At 42.5% G+C, this 25873-nt stretch overlaps 1 protein-coding gene across 2 annotated transcripts in view; it reads right to left on the bottom strand.

The window, feature by feature from the left end:
- The window catches only part of MACROD2 (mono-ADP ribosylhydrolase 2), a 2731696-nt gene that overhangs the window by 697320 nt on the left and 2008503 nt on the right, over window positions 1-25873 (bottom strand). For both annotated transcript variants that reach the window (XM_040429978.1, XM_040429979.1), the window contains exon 8: window positions 3516-3589. In XM_040429978.1, the coding sequence (XP_040285912.1) occupies window positions 3516-3589 (74 nt within the window). The remainder of the gene's footprint in view (window positions 1-3515; window positions 3590-25873) is intronic.

The raw sequence follows: 25873 nt of genomic DNA, 5'->3' as shown, positions 1-25873 counted from the left end.
GAGATGAATCACTAAGGAATCAGATTACACGCAGAGAGTCACACACAGACATTCTGCTGCAGGTAATAGTGTTTTACTGTCTTACAGCTACAGGATTCACATCTACACTGCACAGGACATCTCTATAAGGTGCTCGATTTTGTCATTTCTTCTCTGTATAGGATAAATAGTGAAAAAGGAGCAGGTTCATATTAGCTAGTTTCATCCCACTGGCACAGGGAGACATGAGAATTAGAGATGGAAAATAAGATAGAATATGTCATATAGGGGGTAATTTATTAAGCTGTAATACGCCTATATTAGGTGTATTTCAGGCGCAGATTGTGGCGCAATGGTTAGTTGCACCGCAATCAATAATTTCTCTGCGCTGACGCCAGGTCCAAAAAAGTCGGTGTGGCGTGGGTGGGGAAGGGGACAGGCCGGCAGGCCAATCTCATTCACCATTTATTACGCTTTTTTTAAGTATAGAAAAAGGTCTAAATGTGAGACAGCAAGGAAGCGGTCTTACATTTAGAACTGGTGGAAAATCCGCCAAAGTTATGAGGAGGCCAGCACCTCTAATTCCAGCGGATCCACCACCAGTTTAGTGCTTTTAAAATGCCAGTCTTAATAAATGTGCCCCATAATGTCCAGATATAGTGTTATTCCTCATGTAAACATATACTCATTCTGAAAAGTCACTTGAAATGACAAGTAAAGTATAAGTAATGTTCTGCGTAGTGGATAGAGATTATTTATTTACAGAATAACGACTGGTGACCACAGCTATTTTCTATGTATAGATATGAGGCAACGTAACGTAACATGTTATAAGCAAATTCACTATTATTAGATTACAGAGAAACCACTGAGCCTCCATGCTGCCCAGATGTGTATACATTTTAGGAACTTTGAATAGTGTATATGTGTGTGTGTGTGTGTGTGTGTATATATTCAAACATTTCTTCAAGAATTTTCAAAAGATACATAGATGCAAAATATTTTTCTTTTTGCCAGACTAGTTATATAATCATGCATCATGCTCTGCAGCATAATAATGAAAAAAAAGAAAGGATCTGCAATCAATCAACAAGATACAGGAACATTTTTCAAGGTAATCAGAGTATTCAGTTACTAGTGCATACAGTAAATCTCATCCAGGACATGTTTAGATCACATTACATTGAGAGAGAATAAACATTCGCTCTATATAACTGCACAGCTCTATGAAAGACAGAGACATGTGTGGATAGATGGATAGATAGATAGAATATAGATAGATACATAGATAGATACTAAATATAACCACCAATCCCAAAAAGTTGGGATGCTGTGCAAAATGTAAAAAATTTTTAGAAAATGTAATGATTTGCAAATCTCCTAGACCCAAATGTTATTCACAACAGAAATTAGAACACATATCAGATGTTGAAAGTGAGATATTTTACTAGTTTATGGGAAAAAAATATCTCATTTAGAACTTGATAGCAGTAAATCATCTCAAAAAAGTTGGGAAAGGGTCAACAAAAGGCTCGAAAAGTAAGTGGTACTAATAAAAAGCAGCTGGAGGGGCAAAGAACGTTAGAAAGGCAGAGTCTCTGAGAAGAAAAGATGGTTCACCAGTAGGGATGAGCGAATCGACTTCGGATGGAACATCCGAAGTCGATTCGCACAAAACTTCGTTCTAATACTGTCCAGAGCAGCATTAGAATGTATTGGCACCGATGAGCCAAAGTTATTGCTTTGGCGTATAACTTAATAAATTAATTTGTACTGTAAAAAAACGTTTCCTGAACTCTGGTTCGGTTCCAAGCAATAACTTTGTCTCATCGGAGCCAATACATTCTAATACTGTACGGAGCTCCAGCCCCGTACAGTATTAGAACAAAGTTTTATGCGAATTGACTTTGAATGTTTCATCCAAAGTCGATTCACTCATCTCTATTCACCAGTCTGCAAAAAACTGCATCTAAAAATTGTGGGTCAATTAATAAAAAAAAAGTTCCTCAATGTTATTTGCAAAGACTTTGACTATGCCACGCCCACAATCTATAGTGCATAATATCATCAAAAGATTCATAAAATCTGGAGAAATCTATGTGCTTATCAATACTGGATGCTTGTGATCAATGGTCCCTGAGGCAGAAATGTATTAAAAAAGGAATGATTCTGTACAGAAGATCTCTGCATCGGCTCAGGAGCACCTCCAGAAATCATTGTGCCTGAACACAGTTCGATGTGCAATACACAAATGCTGTGGGTTTGGGCCATTCCTCCATACCAGCATGACCATGGGCCAAATAACTCTTTTAATTAATCATTTGTATCCAACATTATCTTCCCATAGATTTCACACTGTAAAATAAATGCTTTCACATACAATGTAATCACATTCTATTACGATATAAAGCCATCATTAAATGACTCCTTCCATAACACAGCTTGGCTTATGCAACAAGTAACCAATCATACTTGACCAATTAGACAACCATGCTTATTAAACAACACACATTAATGACTAACTAGACCTTTTGGACCCATATGTTCTCCCCCATGCAATGACTATAATTCTTTCAGACCATAAAGTACAGTATAACTATGCAGTGTATAGATTGTTACAAATGACATATTATTACAATATACATGCAATAAAATATTATAAAGTGTTTATGTATATTCCATTTTGCTGTCTGGTGCTGCTTCTCCTGTGGCTGAACTTCCTGAGGGTGGTCTACCTTCTAGCCCATTCAGTGGTGGACTGTCATGCTCAATAACTTCCCTATTCCATTCCTCCACTTAATGCTGATGTAGAAATCTCATAGTGAAGTACGCAAAGCGTCCCAGAATCCTTTCTTGCATTAATTAATTCTTACATCTAAATTCAGAAATATTTAGCTATATCTCTTTCTAGACAACAAAGAAGGAAATTGCAGACCATTAGTGGAATTGCTGAGTCACTTTATGCAAGGGAGTAAGGGTTTAACAAGAGCTGATTGCAATGTGCTCCTGGGAGATGCATGAGTTGTCACGTTTTTTTTTAACATGTGGGATAAACCTGAGGGCACACAATTTACCAATAATACCCCTCTTCAATCCACCAGACTACTGTATATCTCCATTTTGACCACGTGTACTCTAATCCCACTCTTTACACCTTCCAAAAAATAGCTCAAAACAACAGTCGACATTAATCAATGTTCTACGACGGTTTTTCAAAAGGATTACCAGAAAGTGCATCAAACCTTTCACCTAAATCTGAAAGGTGGACCTGGTGTCCTCGGAGGTGCAGGTCAACTGAATTAATTTGGAATGAGGAGAAAATTATGGTACAATCTACCTGTGCTCACAGCAGGGATTACGAAGAACATTTCAGGAGTCAGAGAGTTCAGAATGTGATAAACGTATAAAGAGGCATGAAACTTCTTAAAACAATGTGTAAAAATCTCGTCAACGAACCTCTCTCCATTTACTGGTAGACAATACACCCTCATTGAGACATGTGGCACGTTTGAATTTGATGAAAAGACATGACCTACCTCTTCCCGATTATTCTTCAACCATTCTTTGGCAGTGGTGATAGCTATGATAGCTGCTGGCTCGTTTGGAAATCCTAAAAAAAATAGGGGGAAAAATCAAGTAAGAAGAAGAATATTGGAAGTTATAGGTTTTTAAAAAAATAATATTTTTTAATAATAATTTCTTTCAGCTTACATGAGTGTTATATAGTACATAACAATGCCCATTTAATTCAATTGTTAAACTAAAAGAGAAATCCATCTTTTTCGTACAGGATGTTTGTCCTAGTTTGGTTGTTGCTGTTATTACTCCTTGAAGAATATAAGCTTTAATGCGTAAAAGCCAATTTTCCCTCATTTATTTATTTAGGTCACCTATGGGAGCTTCAAGGGAGGGAGTGGCCGACCCAGCAGCAGATGTTACATTAGGGGATGTCCATATTTCATGCTGGAAATGGCTAGAACATTTATGTTTGCATTAATTATACTGAAATGATACCCTGCAATTATTCAAAGTGTCGCCAATGTTCTTGTTTGTATGGTTGCAAGGAATAACCTTGCAAAGATTCTGGCAAGACTTACAGCAACCATTGATGATATGGAATTCAGAGCTGAAGCTAAGACTAAGTCGTTGCCAGGGTTAAGGATTTAGTGTGGTGGCAATTTAAAGGGGTTTATATTGCCTGGCACTGGCAGGGTGCAGGGATAAAAAAAAAAAAAAATGGGAAAAAAAAGACCAGTGGTGAGCTCTTTTCACTGCTTCCAGGTCCCCGGGCGACTGGAAGTGTGACATGCCATCTACATGCACATCACCGCCATTAGGTAATTGTCTAAGCATTGGCAGCATATCACTGGTGATGTCACGGATTAGCCAGCAGTGGTGATGTTCATGTAGACGCAGTCAAACTTCCAGTCCAGCGGGGACCACAAGTGGAGGACACGGGAGATTGCTTATGGAACTAGAGCACCAATCACACTAGAGTCTTTTCATTTTAACTCCTGTATCCCATCAGAAAGGGTTGGACTCTAATCTCGACCCAACCCCAGTCTCAGAGAACCCCCTTAACCTAATCCCTTGTAATATGCCCTATAAGCCAGAGTGGAAAGCAACTACAAAGAGCAGATCTTCCTCTGGAGGACTGGGCATGGTCATATGCAGCATTACATGGTCACCTAAGTAGTGTAGTAGGAACTTTGAAGGGATGGTCCCAGACAACTTGGTGACCTTGTGTAGAACACCATATTATACAGCATGATCTCCTTTCTTTTCAAATACTTACTGGGTGAGACTGGGGGCTAGTCATAAAGCACCTTCTCTAGAAAATATCAGTTTTAAAAAGCCAGAAGAAGCATTCGTAATACATAAGAATTCCAGAATAAAAAAGGTTCTTCAGAGAGTACAAACCCTTATAGTCCTGCTCAGGTATTTCTTTTACTAAAACCTGAAGCAGTTGATCCATCCAATCAATTGGAAGTGTAGGAATTTATTAAATATTTTGCCAACTTTCCTAATTTGTTTAAGACTTTCCCATTCTAGTCTTTGGTGCGAGTCTCAGGAGTTGGACCACCACCATTCTAATGTGTATCACAGATCTAGCACACATTGGAGACCTGAAACATCAATGGCAGATTTGGTCATATCTGCAAAAGCACTCTTCATTACAAGATATTTTCAGCCGTATGTCCTGACCTGAAGAACCTTTACAAAAAGTCTGGATTAGGATTAAAAAGCCTACGATTTCAGAAAACTCTTCCATGTGACAATTTCATTATTTCTTGCCAAGACCTAGGTTAGCAATGCACAGCCCTGCAGTTTTACTGCCCTGTGGAGCAATACTTAAAAAGCCTATAATTCTTGCATGAAGTAATGAGAAATAACAAGATAAAGAGGCATCATAAATACTTAATGCTTCTGGGTCACTTTCTAGTCACAAGCAAATACTAACATGGTAAAAGCGACACCTGAAGAACAATACTATGTATAATGCATTAAACAGATAGCAGGAGCGTAAATTAGACGATATAGCAACAGCAGCCTAAAATCTAATAACAGCTGCCAGGCAGTTATTAAGAGACGGATAAAAGCCGATAGCAATGTTTATTCCGAGCGATTGTTACTGGACAGCTGTCATTCTAAGAGAATGAAATCATTTTGTAGTGTCAGCAATAGATGAGCTAGATGTTTATGAAGTTATGTCAGCCGTTCAATCGGAGAACCGGCTGCTTATTTTACCTATACGACAACAGATTCGGTTTGTTTCATGTCCTACTTAAAGGAATTGTCCCATCTCAATATTTATGGCCTATCACTAAGATAATCCATAAATGTCACATAGGTGTGGGTGCCACCTTTGGGACTTGCTCCTATCTCTCTCTGAAGTGGAGGGAGAGCAACTATGCATGTGTGATCCGAAAATCGCCAAGCTTTGGGTTGGCTATTTCTGGTACTCCCATAGAAGGCAATGGAGCGTTGATCACGCATGAAATGCATCCTCTCCATTCAGTGCTATGGGAGTTCTGAAAATAGTCAAGCACACTCATCTGGCTATTTTCAGAAGTCCCATAGAAGGGAATGGAGAGGATGCTCTTCTTCACTTGGGGCACTATTCTGGAAATAGGACCCGCACCTATCTAACATTTTTGTGGCATGTCCTACAGTTATGTCATAAGTCATGTTGAGATGGGACAAACCCTTTACAAAAATATACAAATCCAAACATAACACACATTCACATTGCCAGACACAATGATTTGCCCTTATTTATGGCAGCACATTATGATCTGTGGCTTCACCACTAAAAAAATTAGTCCATACACAATGGACAGGAGGGGATCTCGCTGACTTCTATGGGAGAGTTTTCTAGGCATGCTCTGTGACCTGTGCAGAGGTCATTGTACAAGGGAAAAATAGATAAGCTTTGACAATCACTAGTGTTGGTCGAACACCAAAGTGCTCGGGTGCTCGAGTAGAACACCTCGGAATGCTTGGGTGCTCTACCGAGCACCCGAGCACAATGGAAGTCAATGGGAGAACCCGAGCATTAAACCAGGCACCCCCTGCTCTGAAGAGGGGAGGGTGTCTGGTTCATAGGAAAAGGTCAGAAATTGATGGAAACACCACCGAAATGGTGTCACGGCTGAGGATGGGGGAAATCCTCAGCCGTGCGATGCCAGATGATGTTATGGCTGCTAGGCCAGGACAACAGGATTAGGGAGCAGGTCACCTCCTACAGCATCCCTAACCTGACCCTAACTCCTATCTGCATGGGCCGACCTTAAAGGTAGGAGGACCCATGCGCAGGAACCTAGGAGCCCTGACTTACCCTCCGTCCGGTCCCTGGGCTAAGGAGCAGGGTAAGACAACCCACTCCTCCTAGGCACGGAGGAGCAGGAGTCTCAATGGCCAAGCGGCTGGAAAAGGGGGAACATAAACAGCTCTATGGATATGGCAGGTGAACAAGGAGTTCCACCTACCTGCCACAGCCTTGCTGACTGGACATAAACTTAAATGTGACATTATGGTTTATGTCTAGTTATGTGTGATGTCTATTTGATGTTTCCTTGTGATTTTGTGCAGCTATGGATCTGGGTCCTTGTGTGGGGATGCGTTGTGATCTGCACCCTGCCAGCACAGGGATCCAGTCAGCAAGGCTGTGGCAGGTAGGTGGAACTCCTTGTTCACCTGCCATATCCATAGAGCTGTTTATGTTCCCCCTTTTCCAGCAGCTTGGCCATTGAGACTCCTGCTCCTCCGTGCCTAGGAGGAGTGGGTTGTCTTACTCTGCTCCTTAGCCCAGGGACCGGACGGAGGGTAAGTCAGGGATCCGAGGTTCCTGCGCATGGGTCCTCCTACCTTTAAGGTCGGCCCATGCAGATAGGAGTTAGGGTCAGGTTAGGGATGCTGTAGGAGGTGACCTGCTCCCTAATCCTGTTGTCCTGGCCTAGCAGCCATAACATCATCTGGCATCACACGGCTGAGGATTTCCCCCATCCTTAGCCGTGACAGTATGACCACAGCCCTCACCTGTGATTGACAATCAAACTAAACCGCTGACAACCGCATGCGGTTGAGGAGTCACGGTCATAGCCATGGCCGTGACACTCCCACCCCTCAAAGCCCCCCCACCGAAAAAAAAAAAAAAAAAGAAACTGGTGAGAGACTAACACAAGGGGATAGGAGAAGAGAACGTCCACTCTCCTCTCAGGACATGGTTCCCGGAAAGTCGCTGTCAGCTGCATCCTCTCCCAGCACACAACACAGCCAGTCCGACGAGGCCTGCAGCCCGCACCAGCGACACAAGAATGGAACCACTGAGAGTGGACGAGGGGACTCTCCACACACGTCCCCACTCTAGTCGCTGCCAGCAGACACTCCAAACCAGCACGTAGCCGGACCACTTACGGAGTGCTGCCAGCAAACGACCAGAGATGGGAACAAGGAGAGGGATGAGGGATCACCAACACGGACACGGAAGGTAAGGTGGCGGGGAATAAGCCACCAACCGTGCCGTTAACGGTGATCCCCCCGGAACGCTCTCCCTCCGGAGAACGCGCATGCAGGCCACAAGGGGATGGCACTGCATGCTGCACCCTCTTTCGAAGGTATGCATAACCCCACCCCTCAAAGCCCCTCCCAACAACAAAAGGGGAAGGTTGGTGAGGCACAAAAAACAATGGGAGGGGGGGGGAATGACAAACAAAGGGGACACCAACACGGACAATGGTGAGCAAGGAATGGCGGGGAAAGCCACTCACCGCGCTGTAAACGGTGAAACCCCCTTTAACGCTCTCCCTCCGGAGAACGCGCATGCACCCCTTCCGCAGATGGCGGTACATGCTGCCCCCTCTTTCGAGGGACGCCACGTGAGAAGCGACTGTGGTCATACTGTCAGCCCGAAGGCCGGGACACTGCCACCACATGTACACACAACGACCAAACGTTGCCACGGGCAACCACAGTGAGGGGAAGATGTAAGTGCACACCACACATAACACAGAGTGTACACAGACATACATACACACACACCTAACAGAAAGATTGCTAGGTGCAACCGCATGCACAACATAGCAAGCTGCCACAATACAGCTCAGAGTGCTATGCTGCCACAACATACCGTTGCCAGCAGCAACCACAGGTGAGGCAAATACCACCGCCCTCACCTGTGATAGACAATCAAACTAAACCGCTGACAACCGCATGCGGTTGAGGAGTCACGGTCATAGCCATGGCCGTGACAAATGGTTTCTGGATCATCAAGGGGAGGATGTCTGGATGCATCTTGGACTCCCAGGTCGATGCTGGGAACCATGTTGTCCGAGTAGTACGCCACTTTTACAGACTGACAATAATACGCACCAAACCAAAGATAAAATCGATTTTAGAGGAAAAATTGTTAAGAAACATTATTTCCTGTATATTTACTTGTATATAAAGTGCAAGTGCTGCCAAAAATTACAAGCAAGAGGCACTCCGATACAACCTGTATATCACATAAAGGAGGGCCTCATTCACATTGTGGTACAATTGTTCAGGTAGTGGGACTCCTACACTCATAAAGCCTATGCACTAAGTGAAAGGGCTGCCAAAAATGACAAGGAACCGGCACTCCAATATACCCTTTATTACACATAAAGGAGGGCATCATACACAGCCTTGAAAAATTATGATTGATGGCCTGCTGGTGACCTTCTAAAACATTAGAGGTGAGGGCCTGTTGTCAAGCTGACCATCTAAAACATTAGGAGTGAGGGCCTGCTGCTGAGCTGACCATCTAAAAAGAATTTGTGGGTGAGGGCCTGCTGCCGAGCTGACCATCTAAAAATTTAGGGGTGAGGGTCTGCTGCTGAGCTGACCTTCTAAAACATTATTGTTGAGGGCCTGCTGGTGACCCCCAAAAACATTATGGGTGAGGGCCTGCTGGTGACCCCAAAAACATTATGGGTGAGGGCCTGCTGGTGACCCCCAAAAACATTATGGGTGAGGGCCTGCTGGTGACCCTCAAAAGCATTATGGGTGAGGGTCCGCTGCTGAGCTGACCCTCCACAACATTAGGAGTGAGGGCAGCCTGATGGAGGAGGAGGAGGACGAGAAAAGGGAGATTGAACCCTATACCCTTTTTAGTGGTGGAAGGGGTGCATGGGAATACAGTGTATTCAATACACAATAAAAGCCACATTTAAAGTGCCTTTATGTTCAGCCGCTTTCCTCTGGTGGAGTAGAGAAGTCAGGGGCAATCCAGGCCTTGTCAGCATTTTCAGTTGAAAGGCGGATGCGCTTATCAGTTAATATGCCCCCAGCAGCATTAAATACACGCTCTTACAAAACGCTGGCGGCGGGGCAGGCCAGCACGTCCAAGGTGTAGAGCGCCAGTTCGTGCCACGTGTCCAGCTTGGACACCCAATAGTCGTAAGGCATAGATGGATAACTGAGTATGCTGACACGGTCTGCCACGTACTCCACCATCTTCCCAAATTTTTCCCTCCTTGTGACACTAGGCCACGCATCAGTGTATGCGAAAATAAAGTACACAGAATGTCACAAATATTTTTAGGATGCGCACATGTTAAACAGGAGGTATAGCGCAAGTAATGTCGCTGTCACCATTGCCTAATAAAAAATGACACTAAATGAATGTCACTGATATTTAGGATGCGCACACGTTAAACAGGAGGTATAGCGCAAGTAATGTCACTAGCGGCTAATAAAAAATTACACTGAATTAATGTCACTAATATTTCAGATACGCAAACGTTATACAGAAGATATAGCGCAGGTAATGTAATTGTCCGCAGCAGACACCATCTACAAAACAAAGTACACTGGATGTCACAGATATTTTTAGGCTGTGCACACGTTAGACAGGAGATGTAGTGCAGGTAATGTCGCTGTCTGCAGCGGCCAAACAATTGCTAGCTATTTAGCGCAGGTTGCGCTAAAAATATATATTGCTGCCAGATACAACTATAGTCCTTAAAAGGACTTTTGGGTCTCTAACAAGTATAAAAACTAAAATATTCATATTTCACTCCCTACACTATCTCTCCCTTCTGCTCTCCAACTCTCCTTAAGGGCTCATGCACACGACAGTTGTTGTTTTGCGGTCCGTTTTTCACTGATCCGTTCTGTATCTGAGTTTTTTTTTTCTCCGATTCAAGTCCTCTTCCGTTCCGTTATTGCACAAAACATATCCGTATGGTTTTCGTATTTGATCAGTTTTTTGCGGATCGTATACAGAAACAGTAACTTATTAACCACCTCAGCCCCCAGTGCTTAAACACCCTGAAAGACCAGGCCACTTTTTACACTTCAGCAATACACTACTTTCACCATTTATTGCTCGGTCATGCAACTTACCACCCAAATGAATTTTACCTCCTTTTCTTCTCACTAATAGAGCTTTCATTTGGTGGTATTTCATTGCTGCTGACATTTTTACTTTTTTTGTTATTAATCGAAATTTAACGATTTTTTTGCAAAAAAATGACATTTTTTACTTTCAGTTGTAAAATTTTGCAAAAAAAACGAGATCCATATATAAATTTTGCTCTAAATTTATTGTTCTACATGTCTTTGATAAAAAAAAATGGTTTGGGTAAAAGTTATAGCGTTTACAAACTATGGTACAAAAATGTGAATTTCCGCTTTTTGAAGCAGCTCTGACTTTCTGAGCACCTGTCATGTTTCCTGAGGTTCTACAATGCCCAGACAGTACAAACACCCCACAAATGACCCCATTTCGGAAAGTACACACCCTAAGGTATTCGCTGATGGGCATAGTGAGTTCATAGAACTTTTTATTTTTTGTCACAAGTTAGCGGAAAATGATGATTTTTATTTTTATTTTTATTTTTCTTACAAAGTCTCATATTCCACTAACTTGTGACAAAAAATAAAAACTTCTATGAACTCACTATGCCCATCACGAAATACCTTGGGGTCTCTTCTTTCCAAAATGGGGTCACTTGTGGGGTAGTTATACTGCCCTGGCATTCTAGGGGCCCAAATGTGTGGTAAGGAGTTTGAAATCAAATTCTGTAAAAAATGACCTGTGAAATCCGAAAGGTGCTCTTTGGAATATGGGCCCCTTTGCCCACCTAGGCTGCAAAAAAGTGTCACACATCTGGTATCTCTGTATTCAGGAGAAGTTGAGGAATGTGTTTTGGGGTGTCTTTTTACATATACCCATGCTGGGTGAGATAAATATCTTGGTCAAATGCCAACTTTGTATAAAAAAATGGGAAAAGTTGTCTTTTGCCAAGATATTTCTCTCACCCAGCATGGGTATATGTAAAATGACACCCCAAAACACATTCCCCAACTTCTCCTGAGTACGGAGATACCAGATGTGTGACACTGTTTTGCAGCCTAGGTGGGCAAAGGGGCCCATATTCCAAAGAGCACCTTTCGGATTTCACAGGTCATTTTTTACAGAATTTGATTTCAAACTCCTTACCACACATTTGGGCCCCTAGAATGCCAGGGCAGTATAACTACCCCACAAGTGACCCCATTTTGGAAAGAAGACACCCCAAGGTATTCCGTGAGGGGCATGGCAAGTTCCTAGAATTTTTTATTTTTTGTCACAAGTTAGTGGAAAATGATGATTTTTTTAAAAAAAAAATTTTTCATACAAAGTCTCATATTCCACTAACTTGTGACAAAAAATAAAAACTTCCATGAACTCACTATGCCCATCAGCGAATACCTTGGGGTCTCTTATTTCCAAAATGGGGTCACTTGTGGGGTATTTATACTGCCCTGGCATTCTAGGGGCCCAAATGTGTGGTAAGGAGTTTGAAATCAAATTCTGTAAAAAATGACCTGTGAAATCCGAAACGTGCTCTTTGGAATATGGGCCCCTTTGCCCACCTAGGCTGCAAAAAAGTGTCACACATCTGGTATCTCTGTATTCAGGAGAAGTTGGGGAATGTGTTTTGGGGTGTCTTTGTACATATACCCATGCTGGGTGAGAGAAATATCTTGGCAAAAGACAACTTTTCCCATTTTTTTTATACAAAGTTGGCATTTGACCAAGATATTTATCTCACCCAGCATGGGTATATGTAAAAAGACACCCCAAAACACATTTCTCAACTTCTCCTGAATACAGAGATACCAGATGTGTGACACTTTTTTGCAGCCTAGGTGGGCAAAGGGGCCCATATTCCAAAGAGCACCTTTCGGATTTCACAGGTCATTTTTTACAGAATTTGATTTTAAACTCCTTACCACACATTTGGGCCCCTAGAATGCCAGGGCAGTATAAATACCCCACAAGTGACCCCATTTTGGAAAGAAGAGACCCCAAGGTATTCGCTGATGGGCATAGTGAGTTCATGGAAGTTTTTATTTTTTGTCACAAGTTAGTGGAATATGAGACTTTGTATGAAAAAAAAAAAAAATAAATCATCATTTTTCACTAACTTGTGACAAAAAATAAAAAATTCTAGGAACTTGCCATGCCCCTCACGGAATACCTTGGGGTGTCTTCTTTCCAAAATGGGGTCACTTGTGGGGTAGTTATACTGCCCTGGCATTTTCCAGGGGCCCTAATGTGTGGTAAGTAGGTAAATGACCTGTAAAAATCCTAAAAGGTGCTCTTTGGAATATGGGCCCCTTTGCCCACCTAGGCTGCAAAAATGTGTCACACATGTGGTATCGCCGTATTCAGGAGAAGTTGGGGAATGTGTTTTGGGGTGTCATTTTACATATACCCATGCTGGGTGAGAGAAATATCTTGGCAAAAGACAACTTTTCCCATTTTTTTATACAAAGTTGGCATTTGACCAAGATATTTCTCTCACCCAGCATGGGTATATGTAAAATGACACCCCAAAACACATTCCCCAACTTCTCCTGAGTACGGCGATATCAGATGTGTGACACTTTTTTGCAGCCTAGGTGGGCAAAGGGGCCCATATTCCAAAGTGCACCTTTCGGATTTCACAGGTCATTTTTTACAGAATTTGATTTCAAACTCCTTACCACACATTTGGGCCCCTAGAATGCCAGGGCAGTATAAATACCCCACAAGTGACCCCATTTTGGAAAGAAGAGACCCCAAGGTATTCGCTGATGGGCATAGTGAGTTCATGGAAGTTTTTATTTTTTGTCACAAGTTAGTGGAATATGAGACTTTGTATGAAAAAAAAAAAAAAAATCATCATTTTCCACTAACTTGTGACAAAAAATAAAAAATTCTAGGAACTTGCCATGCCCCTCACGGAATACCTTGGGGTGTCTTCTTTCCAAAATGGGGTCACTTGTGGGGTAGTTATACTGCCCTGGCATTTTCCAGGGGCCCTAATGTGTGGTAAGTAGGTAAATGACCTGTAAAAATCCTAAAAGGTGCTCTTTGGAATATGGGCCCCTTTGCCCACCTAGGCTGCAAAAAAGTGTCACACATGTGGTATCGCCGTATTCAGGAGAAGTTGGGGAATGTGTTTTGGGGTGTCATTTTACATATACCCATGCTGGGTGAGAGAAATATCTTGGCAAAAGACAACTTTTCCCATTTTTTTATACAAAGTTGGCATTTGACCAAGATATTTCTCTCACCCAGCATGGGTATATGTAAAATGACACCCCAAAACACATTCCCCAACTTCTCCTGAGTACGGCGATATCAGATGTGTGACACTTTTTTGCAGCCTAGGTGGGCAAAGGGGCCCATATTCCAAAGTGCACCTTTCGGATTTCACAGGTCATTTTTTACAGAATTTGATTTCAAACTCCTTACCACACATTTGGGCCCCTAGAATGCCAGGGCAGTATAAATACCCCACAAGTGACCCCATTTTGGAAAGAAGAGACCCCAAGGTATTCGCTGATGGGCATAGTGAGTTCATGGAAGTTTTTATTTTTTGTCACAAGTTAGTGGAATATGAGACTTTGTATGAAAAAAAAAAAAAAAATCATCATTTTCCACTAACTTGTGACAAAAAATAAAAAATTCTAGGAACTTGCCATGCCCCTCACGGAATACCTTGGGGTGTCTTCTTTCCAAAATGGGGTCACTTGTGGGGTAGTTATACTGCCCTGGCATTTTCCAGGGGCCCTAATGTGTGGTAAGTAGGTAAATGACCTGTAAAAATCCTAAAGGTGCTCTTTGGAATATGGGCCCCTTTGCCCACCTAGGCTGCAAAAAAGTGTCACACATGTGGTATCGCCGTATTCAGGAGAAGTTGGGGAATGTGTTTTGGGGTGTCATTTTACATATACCCATGCTGGGTGAGAGAAATATCTTGGCAAAAGACAACTTTTCCCATTTTTTTATACAAAGTTGGCATTTGACCAAGATATTTCTCTCACCCAGCATGGGTATATGTAAAATGACACCCCAAAACACATTCCCCAACTTCTCCTGAGTACGGCGATATCAGATGTGTGACACTTTTTTGCAGCCTAGGTGGGCAAAGGGGCCCATATTCCAAAGTGCACCTTTCGGATTTCACAGGTCATTTTTTACAGAATTTGATTTCAAACTCCTTACCACACATTTGGGCCCCTAGAATGCCAGGGCAGTATAAATACCCCACAAGTGACCCCATTTTGGAAAGAAGAGACCCCAAGGTATTCGCTGATGGGCATAGTGAGTTCATGGAAGTTTTTATTTTTTGTCACAAGTTAGTGGAATATGAGACTTTGTATGAAAATTTTTTTTTTTTTAAAAATCATCATTTTCCACTAACTTGTGACAAAAAATTAAAAATTTTAGGAACTTGCCATGCCCCTCAAGGAATACCTTGGGGTGTCTTCTTTCCAAAATGGGGTCACTTGTGGGGTAGTTATACTGCCCTGGCATTTTCCAGGGGCCCTAATGTGTGGTAAGTAGGTAAATGACCTGTAAAAATCCTAAAGGTGCTCTTTGGAATATGGGCCCCTTTGCCCACCTAGGCTGCAAAAAAGTGTCACACATGTGGTATCGCCGTATTCAGGAGAAGTTGGGGAATGTGTTTTGGGGTGTCATTTCACATATACCCATGCTGGGTGAGAGAAATATCTTGGCAAAAGACAACTTTTCCCATTTTTTTATACAAAGTTGGCATTTGACCAAGATATTTCTCTCACCCAGCATGGGTATATGTAAAATGACACCCCAAAACACATTCCCCAACTTCTCCTGAGTACGGCGATATCAGATGTGTGACACTTTTTTGCAGCCTAGGTGGGCAAAGGGGCCCATATTCCAAAGAGCACCTTTCGGATTTCACAGGTCATTTTTTACAGAATTTGATTTCAAACTCCTTACCACACATTTGGGCCCCTAGAATGCCAGGGCAGTATAAATACCCCACAAGTGACCCCATTTTGGAAAGAAGAGACCCCAAGGTATTCGCTGATGGGCATAGTGAGTTCATGGAAGTTTTTATTTTTTGTCACAAGTTAGTGGAATATGAGACTTTGTATGAAAAATAAAATAAAATCATCATTTTCCACTAACTTGTGACAAAAAATAAAAAATTCTAGGAACTTGCCATGCCCCTCACGGAATACCTTGGGGTGTCTTCTTTCCAAAATGGGGTCACTTGTGGGGTAGTTATACTGCCCTGGCATTTTCCAGGGGCCCTAATGTGTGGTAAGTAGGTAAATGACCTGTAAAAATCCTAAAGGTGCTCTTTGGAATATGGGCCCCTTTGCCCACCTAGGCTGCAAAAAAGTGTCACACATGTGGTATCGCCGTATTCAGGAGAAGTTGGGGAATGTGTTTTGGGGTGTCATTTTACATATACCCATGCTGGGTGAGAGAAATATCTTGGCAAAATACAACTTTTCCCATTTTTTTATACAAAGTTGGCATTTGACCAAGATATTTCTCTCACCCAGCATGGGTATATGTAAAATGACACCCCAAAACACATTCCCCAACTTCTCCTGAGTACGGCGATACCAGATGTGTGACACTTTTTTGCAGCCTAGATGCGCAAAGGGGCCCAAATTCCTTTTAGGAGGGCATTTTTAGACATTTGGATACCAGACTTCTTCTCACGCTTTGGGGCCCCTAGAATGCCAGGGCAGTATAAATACCCCACATGTGACCCCATTTTGGAAAGAAGACACCCCAAGGTATTCAATGAGGGGCATGGCACAAGTTAGCGGAAATTGATATTTTTTATTTTTTTCTCACAAAGTCTCCCGTTCCGTTAACTTGGGACAAAAATGTCAATCTTTCATGGACTCAATATGCCCCTCACGGAATACCTGGGGGTGTCTTCTTTCCGAAATGGGGTCACATGTGGGGTATTTATACTGCCCTGGCATTCTAGGGGCCCTAAAGCGTGAGAAGAAGTCTGGAATATAAATGTCTAAAAAATTTTACGCATTTGGATTCCGTGAGGGGTATGGTTCATGTGAGATTTTATTTTTTGACACAAGTTAGTGGAATATGAGACTTTGTAAGAAAAAAAAAAATAATTCCGCTAACTTGGGCCAAAAAAATGTCTGAATGGAGCCTTACAAAGGGGGATCAATGACAGGGGTGGTGATCAATTACAGGGGGGTGATCAATGACAGGGGGGGTGATCAATGACAGGGGGGGTGATCAATGACAGGGGGGTGATCAGAGAGTCTATATGGGGTGATCACCACAGTCATTGATCACGCCCCTGTAAGGCTCCATTCAGATGTCCGTATGTGTTTTGCGGATCCGATCCATGTATCCGTGGATCTGTAAAAATCATACGGACATCTGAATGCAGCATGACAGGGGGGGGTGATCAATGACAGGGGGGGTGATCAATGACAGGGGGGTGATCAGGGAGTCTATATGGGGTGATCACCCCCCCTGGAAGGCTCCAGGGAGACGACTGTATGTGTTTTGCGAATCCGATCCATCTATCAGTGGATCCGTAAAAATCATGCGGACATCTGAATGGAGCTTTACAGGGGGTTGATCAATGACAGGGGTGTAATCAATGACAGGGGGGTGATCAGGGAGTCTATATGGGGTGATAACCACAGTCATTGATCACGCCCCTGTAAGGCTTCATTCAGACGTCCGTATGCGTTTTGCGGATCCGATCCATCTATCAGTGGATCCGTAAAAATCATGCAGACATCTGAATGGAGCTTTACAGGGGGTTGATCAATGACAGGGGTGTAATCAATGACAGGGGGGTGATCAGGGAGTCTATATGAGGTGATAACCACAGTCATTGATCACGCCCCTGTAAGGCTTCATTCAGACGTCCGTATGCGTTTTGCGGATCCGATCCATCTATTAGTGGATCCGTAAAAATCATGCGGACATCTGAATGGAGCTTTACAGGGGGTTGATCAATGACAGGGGGGTAATCAATGACAGGGGGGTGATCAGGGAGTCTATATGGAGTGATAACCACAGTCAGTTATCAAAACAGCGTCTAATGTACCTGTTAGGGGTTAAAAAAAACACATCTCCAGCCTGCCAGCGAACGATCGCCGCTGGCAGGCTGGAGATCCACTCTCTTACCTTCCGTTCCTGTGAGCGCGCGCGCCTGTGTGCGCGCGTTCACAGGAAATCCCGGCTCACGCGAGATGACGCGTATATGCGTCGCTGAGCGCAGGGCTGCCACCTCCGGAATGCGAATCTGCGTACAGCGGTCTGGAGGTGGTTAATCACCAAACACATGAGCAATATGGGCTAGGCATAGCATTTCTACAGTATGGATCCGCAAACTACGGATGAAATACAGATGACATACGATGTGTTCCGTGTGCGTTCCGTATGTTTTGCGGACCCATTGACTTGAATGGGGCCTCGGACCATGATTTTCGGACAATAATAGGACATGCACTACTTTTTTGCGGAACGTCCATGCGGACAAACGAAAACGGAATGCAAACGAAGTAACGAGTAACTACTGTATTTTCTACAGCTCCATTGAAGTGAATGGTTCCTCATACAATCCGCAAAAATAAAAAGGAACGGAAGCAGAAAGAAAATACGTTCGTGTGCATGAGCCCTAAGACTGAGCCAAACACGCGTCATCGGGTGCTATATAGCACCCGATGATGCGTTCCGGCCAGCCAATCACTGTATTGCCAGTAGCCAACATGGCTACGGCATTACAGTGAGTGGCAGTACTTACCTGCATGTTTATCGGCTGCGTAGCAGACAACAAACGTGCGGGGAGTAGACTCGAGCATCGTGCTCGAGCACATGAGGTATTCGGGGCGGAACACCGCGATGTGCAGAGCATCGCGATGTGCAGAGCATCCCAATTCTCGAGTAAAATTAGTGTTTGGCCGAGCATGCTTGCCCAACACTAACAATCACCTATTGTGAATGGTATATCCTGTTTTATCTGTCATTCCAATTACGCCTATAATGATATCACCTCTGTGTATAGATAGGCAGATAAAGGCAGGATTTTATGTTTTTTATTGGTTTAAATATACCTTCTCATTCAAAGAGTTTTCTTTATTTTCATGACTATGAAAATTGTAGATTCACACTGAAGGCATCAAAACTATGAATTAACACATGTGGAATTATATACATAACAAACAAGTGTGAAACAACTGAAAATATGTCATATTCTAGGTTCCTCAAAGTAGCCACCTTTTGCTTTGATTACTGCTTTGCACACTCTTGGCATTCTCTTGATGAGCTTCAAGAGGTAGTCCCCTGAAATGGTTTTCACTTCACAGGTGTGCCCTGTCAGGTTTAATAAGTGGGATTTCTTGCCTTATAAATGGGGTTGGGACCATCAGTTGCGTTGAGGAGAAGTCAGGTGGATACACAGCTGATAGTCCTACTGAATAGACTGTTAGAATTTGTATTATGGCAAGAAAAAAGCAGCTAAGTAAAGAAAAACGAGTGGCCATCATTACTTTAAGAAAGGAAGGTCAGTCAGTCAGCCGAAAAATTGGGAAAACTTTGAAAGTAAGGGCTATTTGACCATGAAGGAGAGTGATGGGGTGCTGCGCCAGATGACCTGGCCTCCACAGTCACCGGACCTGAACCCAATCGAGATGGTTTGGGGTGAGCTGGACCGCAGAGTGAAGGCAAAAGGGCCAACAAGTGCTAAGCATCTCTGGGAACTCCTTCAAGACTGTTGGAAGACCGTTTCAGGGGACTACCTGTTGAAGCTCATCAAGTGAATGCCAAGAGTGTGCAAAGCAGTAATCAAAGCAAAAGGTGGCTACTTTGAAGAACCTAGAATATGACATATTTTCTGTTGTTTCACACTTGATTGTTATGTATATAATTCCACATGTGTTAATTCATAGTTTTGATGCCTTCATAGTCATGAAAATAAAGAAAACTCTTTGAATGGGAAGGTGTGTCCAAACTTTTGGTCTGTACTGTAGATATTGAAATGGAAAACATAATTTAGGCTACTTTCACACTTGCTCTAGCAGGGTCCGGCAAGTGAATATCCTGCCGGATCCGTACTAACGCTAGCCAATGTGTGCCGCCTGAAGTCTGCTCCGGCCCCTTTCACTATAATGGGGATCGGCCGCAGCACGGCAAACATGTAGAGAGGCAGCCGGAGTAAATCGGCAGCATGTTACAGTTTTTGTCCGGCCGCCTCTCGGCATGCCTGCCGGACCCTGCTAGCGCAAATGTGAAAGTAGGCTTAAACATTTTCAGAGGACACATTCTCTTTACAACTTACAATTTAAATCAACCAATCACATTATGGCGACTGTTGTAACAAAAACCTACATGTCTCCATAGGATGAAATATGGAAGCAAACAAAATAGCTGTTATGCGAGAAAATAAAAGTATTCTTTTGTCAAATATAGGTATATAACCTGGATCTAATATATAAAGCTGAGTGTATGTATGTATGTATTGTAGGAAGGCGCAAGGGTCCGTCGTTGACGGAAGGTATGTGTCACCGAGGTTCCTGGCCACGGTGAAGTAAGAGTCTGTATTTTCAGGTGTCAGCGGCAGCTAATGCCGATTGACACTTTGCTATTTTAGTATAGCTGATCCGGGGCGGCTCTCACTGGGAGTAGTCAAAGTGATGGGTGGGTGACTACTCCCAACGTTCCAAGCCGGGTCTTGACTGGCCTATATAAAAAGCCAGCCAGCAGTGTCAGCTGTGAGTGGATTACTCCTCTCTGACAGTGGAGCTCTGTCAGTCTCTGTGTTGAAACCTGGGAGTTTGGGCCTGGATTAAGGTCCGCTACCTTGTTGGTGTGAAAGCAGGTGGATTTGGCTTTGTCCAAGGACTTCTTCTTTGCCGCATGGTGTGAACGAACACCAGAATCACAAGGTGACTGTTTTCCTTGAAGCTGACTTTTTGTTTTGTCATTTACTTAATGTGTGAATAAACACTGAACTGTTTAATTCAAAGACTTTGTTGTTGCCTATACACTGTGTCCACTAACCTGCGTCAGAACGAACCCCCACAGTATGGATGTCCGCTAAAGGAAACACATTTCCAAAATTTTGCACAGCCGCCTCCTGTGACTTGGGGACCATCATAGACTATGTCTTGAGTGGAAATTTTAACCCCGGTCACAGTTAATGGGGTGGGATACTGTGGAGGTCACTGTTAAAAGAGCAGGCTGTTGTAGAGGTCAAAGTTAAGGGGGTGGGCTGCTCTGGAGGTCACTATTAATGGGGAGGTGTAGAGGTCACTGTGGATATCTTTTAACCTGACACACAAACATTAAATGAAATATATCCGTGCGAAGCTGGGTCATCATGCTAGTTATATACTGTATAACTCAGAAAACATGTTTAGTGCTCAAAGTGAAGAGGTACTTGTATAGCAATTACACAACGCAACAATGATTTTGCTACTGAGAGAAAAACATGTGATTTATACTAAAATGAGCGCGCTGATTCCAAATATGGACTCGAAATTTGCCTGACACATTTAGATTTTAAGTTATACATGCAAATCCTATTCAGTTATAATATTAATGCATTTAATTGGAGATATTCCAATGGACATGTCCAGACCTGTTCAGACACACTCAGGCTGATGTCAGCAGTAAGTATATAAGGCAAGCTGGACAGATTTTGATAAAGTGATCTGTTATAGTGCTATCAGTTTTAAAAATTAAGATGGATAAACGCAAATGTGTTAACGATCCAGACAATTTCTGCTACATATGTGACAAATACACTACTTATGATCAGCCAGTGCGTCTTGCAGCTTGAGATGCATTTGTGCTAGTAGTGCAGAACTTCCTTGGGAACAGACGAGCTGCAAACTATGCTGAATTAGTAGACAACATGCTTACAGCATATGAACAACTTGGCTGCCGAATGTCATTGAAAGTGCATTTCTTACATTCCCATCTTGACTTTTTCCCACCCAATTTGGGAGACGTGACGAACATGGAGAGTGGTTCCATAAAGATATTTCTACAATAGAGAACAAGTGTCAAGGCCACAGAAATCCCAACATGATGGGGGACTACTGCTGGTTTTTGCAATGGGAAAATATGACCGTTAACAAACGCAAAAGCAGATGCCTGAAGCATTTTTAACAGTACTGGGCCTTGCTCAAGTAAGACTTGAAAAATGAGACTTTTTAAAATGTTGTTATTCCATTCCATTTCCATACACTGTTTACTACGCAAACTTAGATGTAGAACAGGTAATTGTTGGAGTAAAACTCGTTCTGTTCAAAATTATTCAATGTTTTCCAAGTGCTTAATTCATTTAGGCATACTTATGCATAGCAAAATTTTGTGACGTGTTACAACAATTCTGACTTCGGATTTGTAATCTGCACACTCGATTTAGTATAAAATAGTTTTTTCCCAGTAGCAGACGAAAAGTTTTTTTGTTGTTGCGTGGTGTTATTAATGATGTTTGTGTTATTAATGGGGTTGTCCCTCCATTAGACATCATCACTAGTGTTGATCGAGCACCAAAGTGCTCGGGTGCTCTGGCTGAACACATCGGGATGTAAGGTGTGCTGACTGTATCTGTCTCATGGATAGATTGTTTGCACATGCCTGGCTTTTGGCATATAGCTTTTGTGTGGTTGTCTATTGTATTTCATAGGTAATGGGAGTCCAAGATGCATCCAGACATCCTTCCCATGCTGTTTTTAAACAATTTTGGTGGTGTTTCCATCAATTCCTAACCTTTTTCTGTGAACCAGACACCCTCTCTTCTTCAGAGCAGGGGGTGCCTGGTTTAATGCTCGGGTCTCCCATTGATTTTCAATGTGTTCAATTGTGCTCGAGCATACACAATATTCGGCTGAACACTGCGATGCTCGAGCAGAACTGCTGTTCGGCTGAGCATGCTCGCTCAACACTAATCATCACCCACAGGAAAAGTGATAAGTATATGATTAGACGGGGTCTAAATACTGGAATCCCCACTGATCATAAGAATGGGGTCCTAAGGTCTCCAGAGTGAATGCAGCAATAGTTGCACATGCTCCATTCAACTGTAAAGTACTGCCAAAGGGAAGACAATTCGAACGCTCAACTATCTCCAGCAATTTCATAGAACTGAAAAGAGCAGAAATGCAAATGCACAATCATCTTAACCAATTAGAGATACTTATCGCCTATCCTATGGATAGGTGCTAAATTGTTATGGCAGGGCAATTTCATGATGGGAATTTGGCCTAATATTTCTGGACTACTGAATTAGGAATATCTTGTTTTTGTCAACATTTATAAGGTAGACTGGAAATGTATAGTGTCTGCTTGACATAATGAATCACATATGAAATTTTACTTCAGAGTAACTTCAAAGTTTATTTCAAACACGAGAGAGAAAATTAGATCCAAATCTAAATCTGCACACCCACATAGTGTTCCTCACAGTTCATAAATTATCTATTTTTTCTTTGCACAATCTCTATGTTGCAGTTTGCTGCACAACGATTGCCGGCTGTGCTGTTTTCTATAGCAACCAACTCAATAAAATTGTAAAAACAAAACAGCAGCGTTAAAGGAGTTGTGCAGCATGTTTATATTGATGACCTATTTCCAGGAAAGGTCATCAATATCTGATGGGTGGGAGGTCCGACACCTGGCACCGCAGCGCTCCATGCAATGCCCATCATCTCAGAAGTGCTGTGTAATTACAAGTACTCAATCCATTTCATTCGCATGAATGAGTGAGTACTTGTAATTATACTATGCCGCCACTGCAAGGGAGAAGACGGGCAGTGTGATGTAGAGGAAGCAGCGCTTACTTGGAGCACCGCTTCCTCTTCAAACAGCTGATCCTGAGGATAAGTCATCAATATAAACTGCCTGCACAATCCTTTGGACAATTCTGTACATGTCGCCAAATAAAATAATCTTTCAAATGCATTGAGAAAATCCAGTGAGTGTAATAGTACAACATGGTACACCAAACAAATATAGAAAACCTACATTTCTTAGAGGTAACAGTTTGAACAAATAATAGCAAGCCATCAAGTTCTTTTATTGTACAGTACGATGCTGAAATAAAGAGAAAAGTACAGCGTCAAGTGCCCCATGGGGTAATACAGTCGAGCTAGATGCTACAATGTCAAAGAGGTTGCAAGTATTGCGCTCACCTTTTTGGCTTTGTGAAAAGTCACAACCACTATATATACTGTACATGTAATGCAGATTGAAGTCGCCGTGAAGTCCTAGCCAGGCGTGAGTCAAGGTGTCGGGACACAACCATGTCTCAGATCAATGGATAAAGGAAGAACCAGCGTAAGACTGTAGGCTTCAATAGATATCATTTTTATTCCAAAGAACTGTTCTCTGAAGTAGAAATTGATTATATCTATTGAAATTTATTGTACCATGTCTCCAAAGGAAGGGAAGCATTCAGACCCCTTAGGGCTCTTTCACACGAGGGTGTGCCTTGCGAAAATCACGTTCCGTGTGAGAGAAGGATTGTGTGGTCTGGACTACAGAAGCACACGGCATTATCATGACTGATAATGCTGTGAGCCTCTGCCTGACAGCGGCAGGGGCAATATTCGAATTTGCGATATTTAATGAATATTTAAGCGAATATTCCTCATATATTCGTGAATTCGCGAATTTGTGATCTCCAATCATTATTTTCTTGATTGTAAAAATCGCCAATCGGGTAATTCGCAATACTAAAATTTGTGATCAACACTACTCCTAAAGTCAAAGATATTGCAGCCTTCTCATTGGCCCACAAGTAGGAAGCAGTGAGGGATCATGGGTACTGATGAAAAGAAATCTAGAATATTCGCGATTACGAATATATAGCACTATATTCTAGATATTCGCAAATTCTCGAAGTGCCAATATTTGCAATAAAAATTTGTGATCAACACGATCAATATCCAGTATGTCAGTATGATTCCATTACAAAAAGGTCACACAGAGGTACACAGCATAAGGGTCCATTCACATGTCCGCAAAATGGGTCCGCATCCGTTCTGCAATTTTGCGGAACAGGTGCAGACCCATTCATTTTCAATAGGGCCAGAATGTGCTGTCTGGACTTCCAGATCAGCACTTCTGTTCTGCAAAAAAATAAAACATGTCCTATTCTTGTCTGCAATTGCGGACAAGAAAAGGCATTTTCTATGAGAGTGCCGGCGATGTGTGGTCCGCAAAATGCGGAACGCACATTGTCGGTGTCCGTGTTTTGCGGATCCGCAAAACACATATGGACGTGTGAATGGACCCTTATCAATCATGATAATGTTGTGTGCTTTTGTAGTCCAGACTGCACAATCCCTCTCTCACACAGAGCGTGTAAAAGAGCCAGTATAAAGCCAATCAACCAATGCAGGAAACCATCGCCATCCTATGGCAATGAAATCTACTGCTCTTACAAAAAAAAACTTCGGAGCTCTAGTTGAACCTCCTTTCCTCTTTATGTGGTGCATGCCCCAATGTCATTGTGTGAAAGGATCTTTAGATTCTTTATATAATGTAGACCTCTGTATCGATCACCATTGCTAAATCTTACACAGCAATTAGATCATCCATGAGCCGAGGTAGGTTTGTATTCAACATTTGTAAAACTCAGGTTGACGGTGGTTAGTTGGGAGAAACTCGAGTTGGGCGGACCACACAAAGAGGGTTTTTTAAGGCATTTTATTGATGTATGCCGTTTTATCAGTTCCTCTGTGAATATAAATAATCTTGTGTGGTAAATTATTGCTGGGGTGGTGCTTCACTATTGGTGCTTGCTCCCCCATTTCCTTCTAATGGATTTCTGGAAAGTGGGACACGGATAACAGAAGTAATCCATGTCGATCAAGTGTGGAGAATAACAAGATAAAGAGGTGGAGAAAAGTGCAAGAGAATGGTTCTCAGTATCTGGCAAGTGAAAAATACCCTTTTGTTCCTGTTATTTCTGTTAAAAAAAATTGCACAAATCCAGTTGTATTTAACTTTGTGACCTGAATATGACTTCTAGTGGATCTCTGCTTCACTCTGAGGTGGATTTCCCACGGTCTCATTTTAATATATGATTACTGGTCCAATGAC

This window comes from Bufo bufo, chromosome 4 (genome assembly GCF_905171765.1).
Source record: "Bufo bufo chromosome 4, aBufBuf1.1, whole genome shotgun sequence".
Taxonomy (NCBI): Eukaryota; Metazoa; Chordata; class Amphibia; order Anura; family Bufonidae; genus Bufo; species Bufo bufo.
The sequence above is the reverse complement of the archived record's forward strand: the minus strand, read 5'-3'. Positions and strand labels throughout refer to the sequence as shown.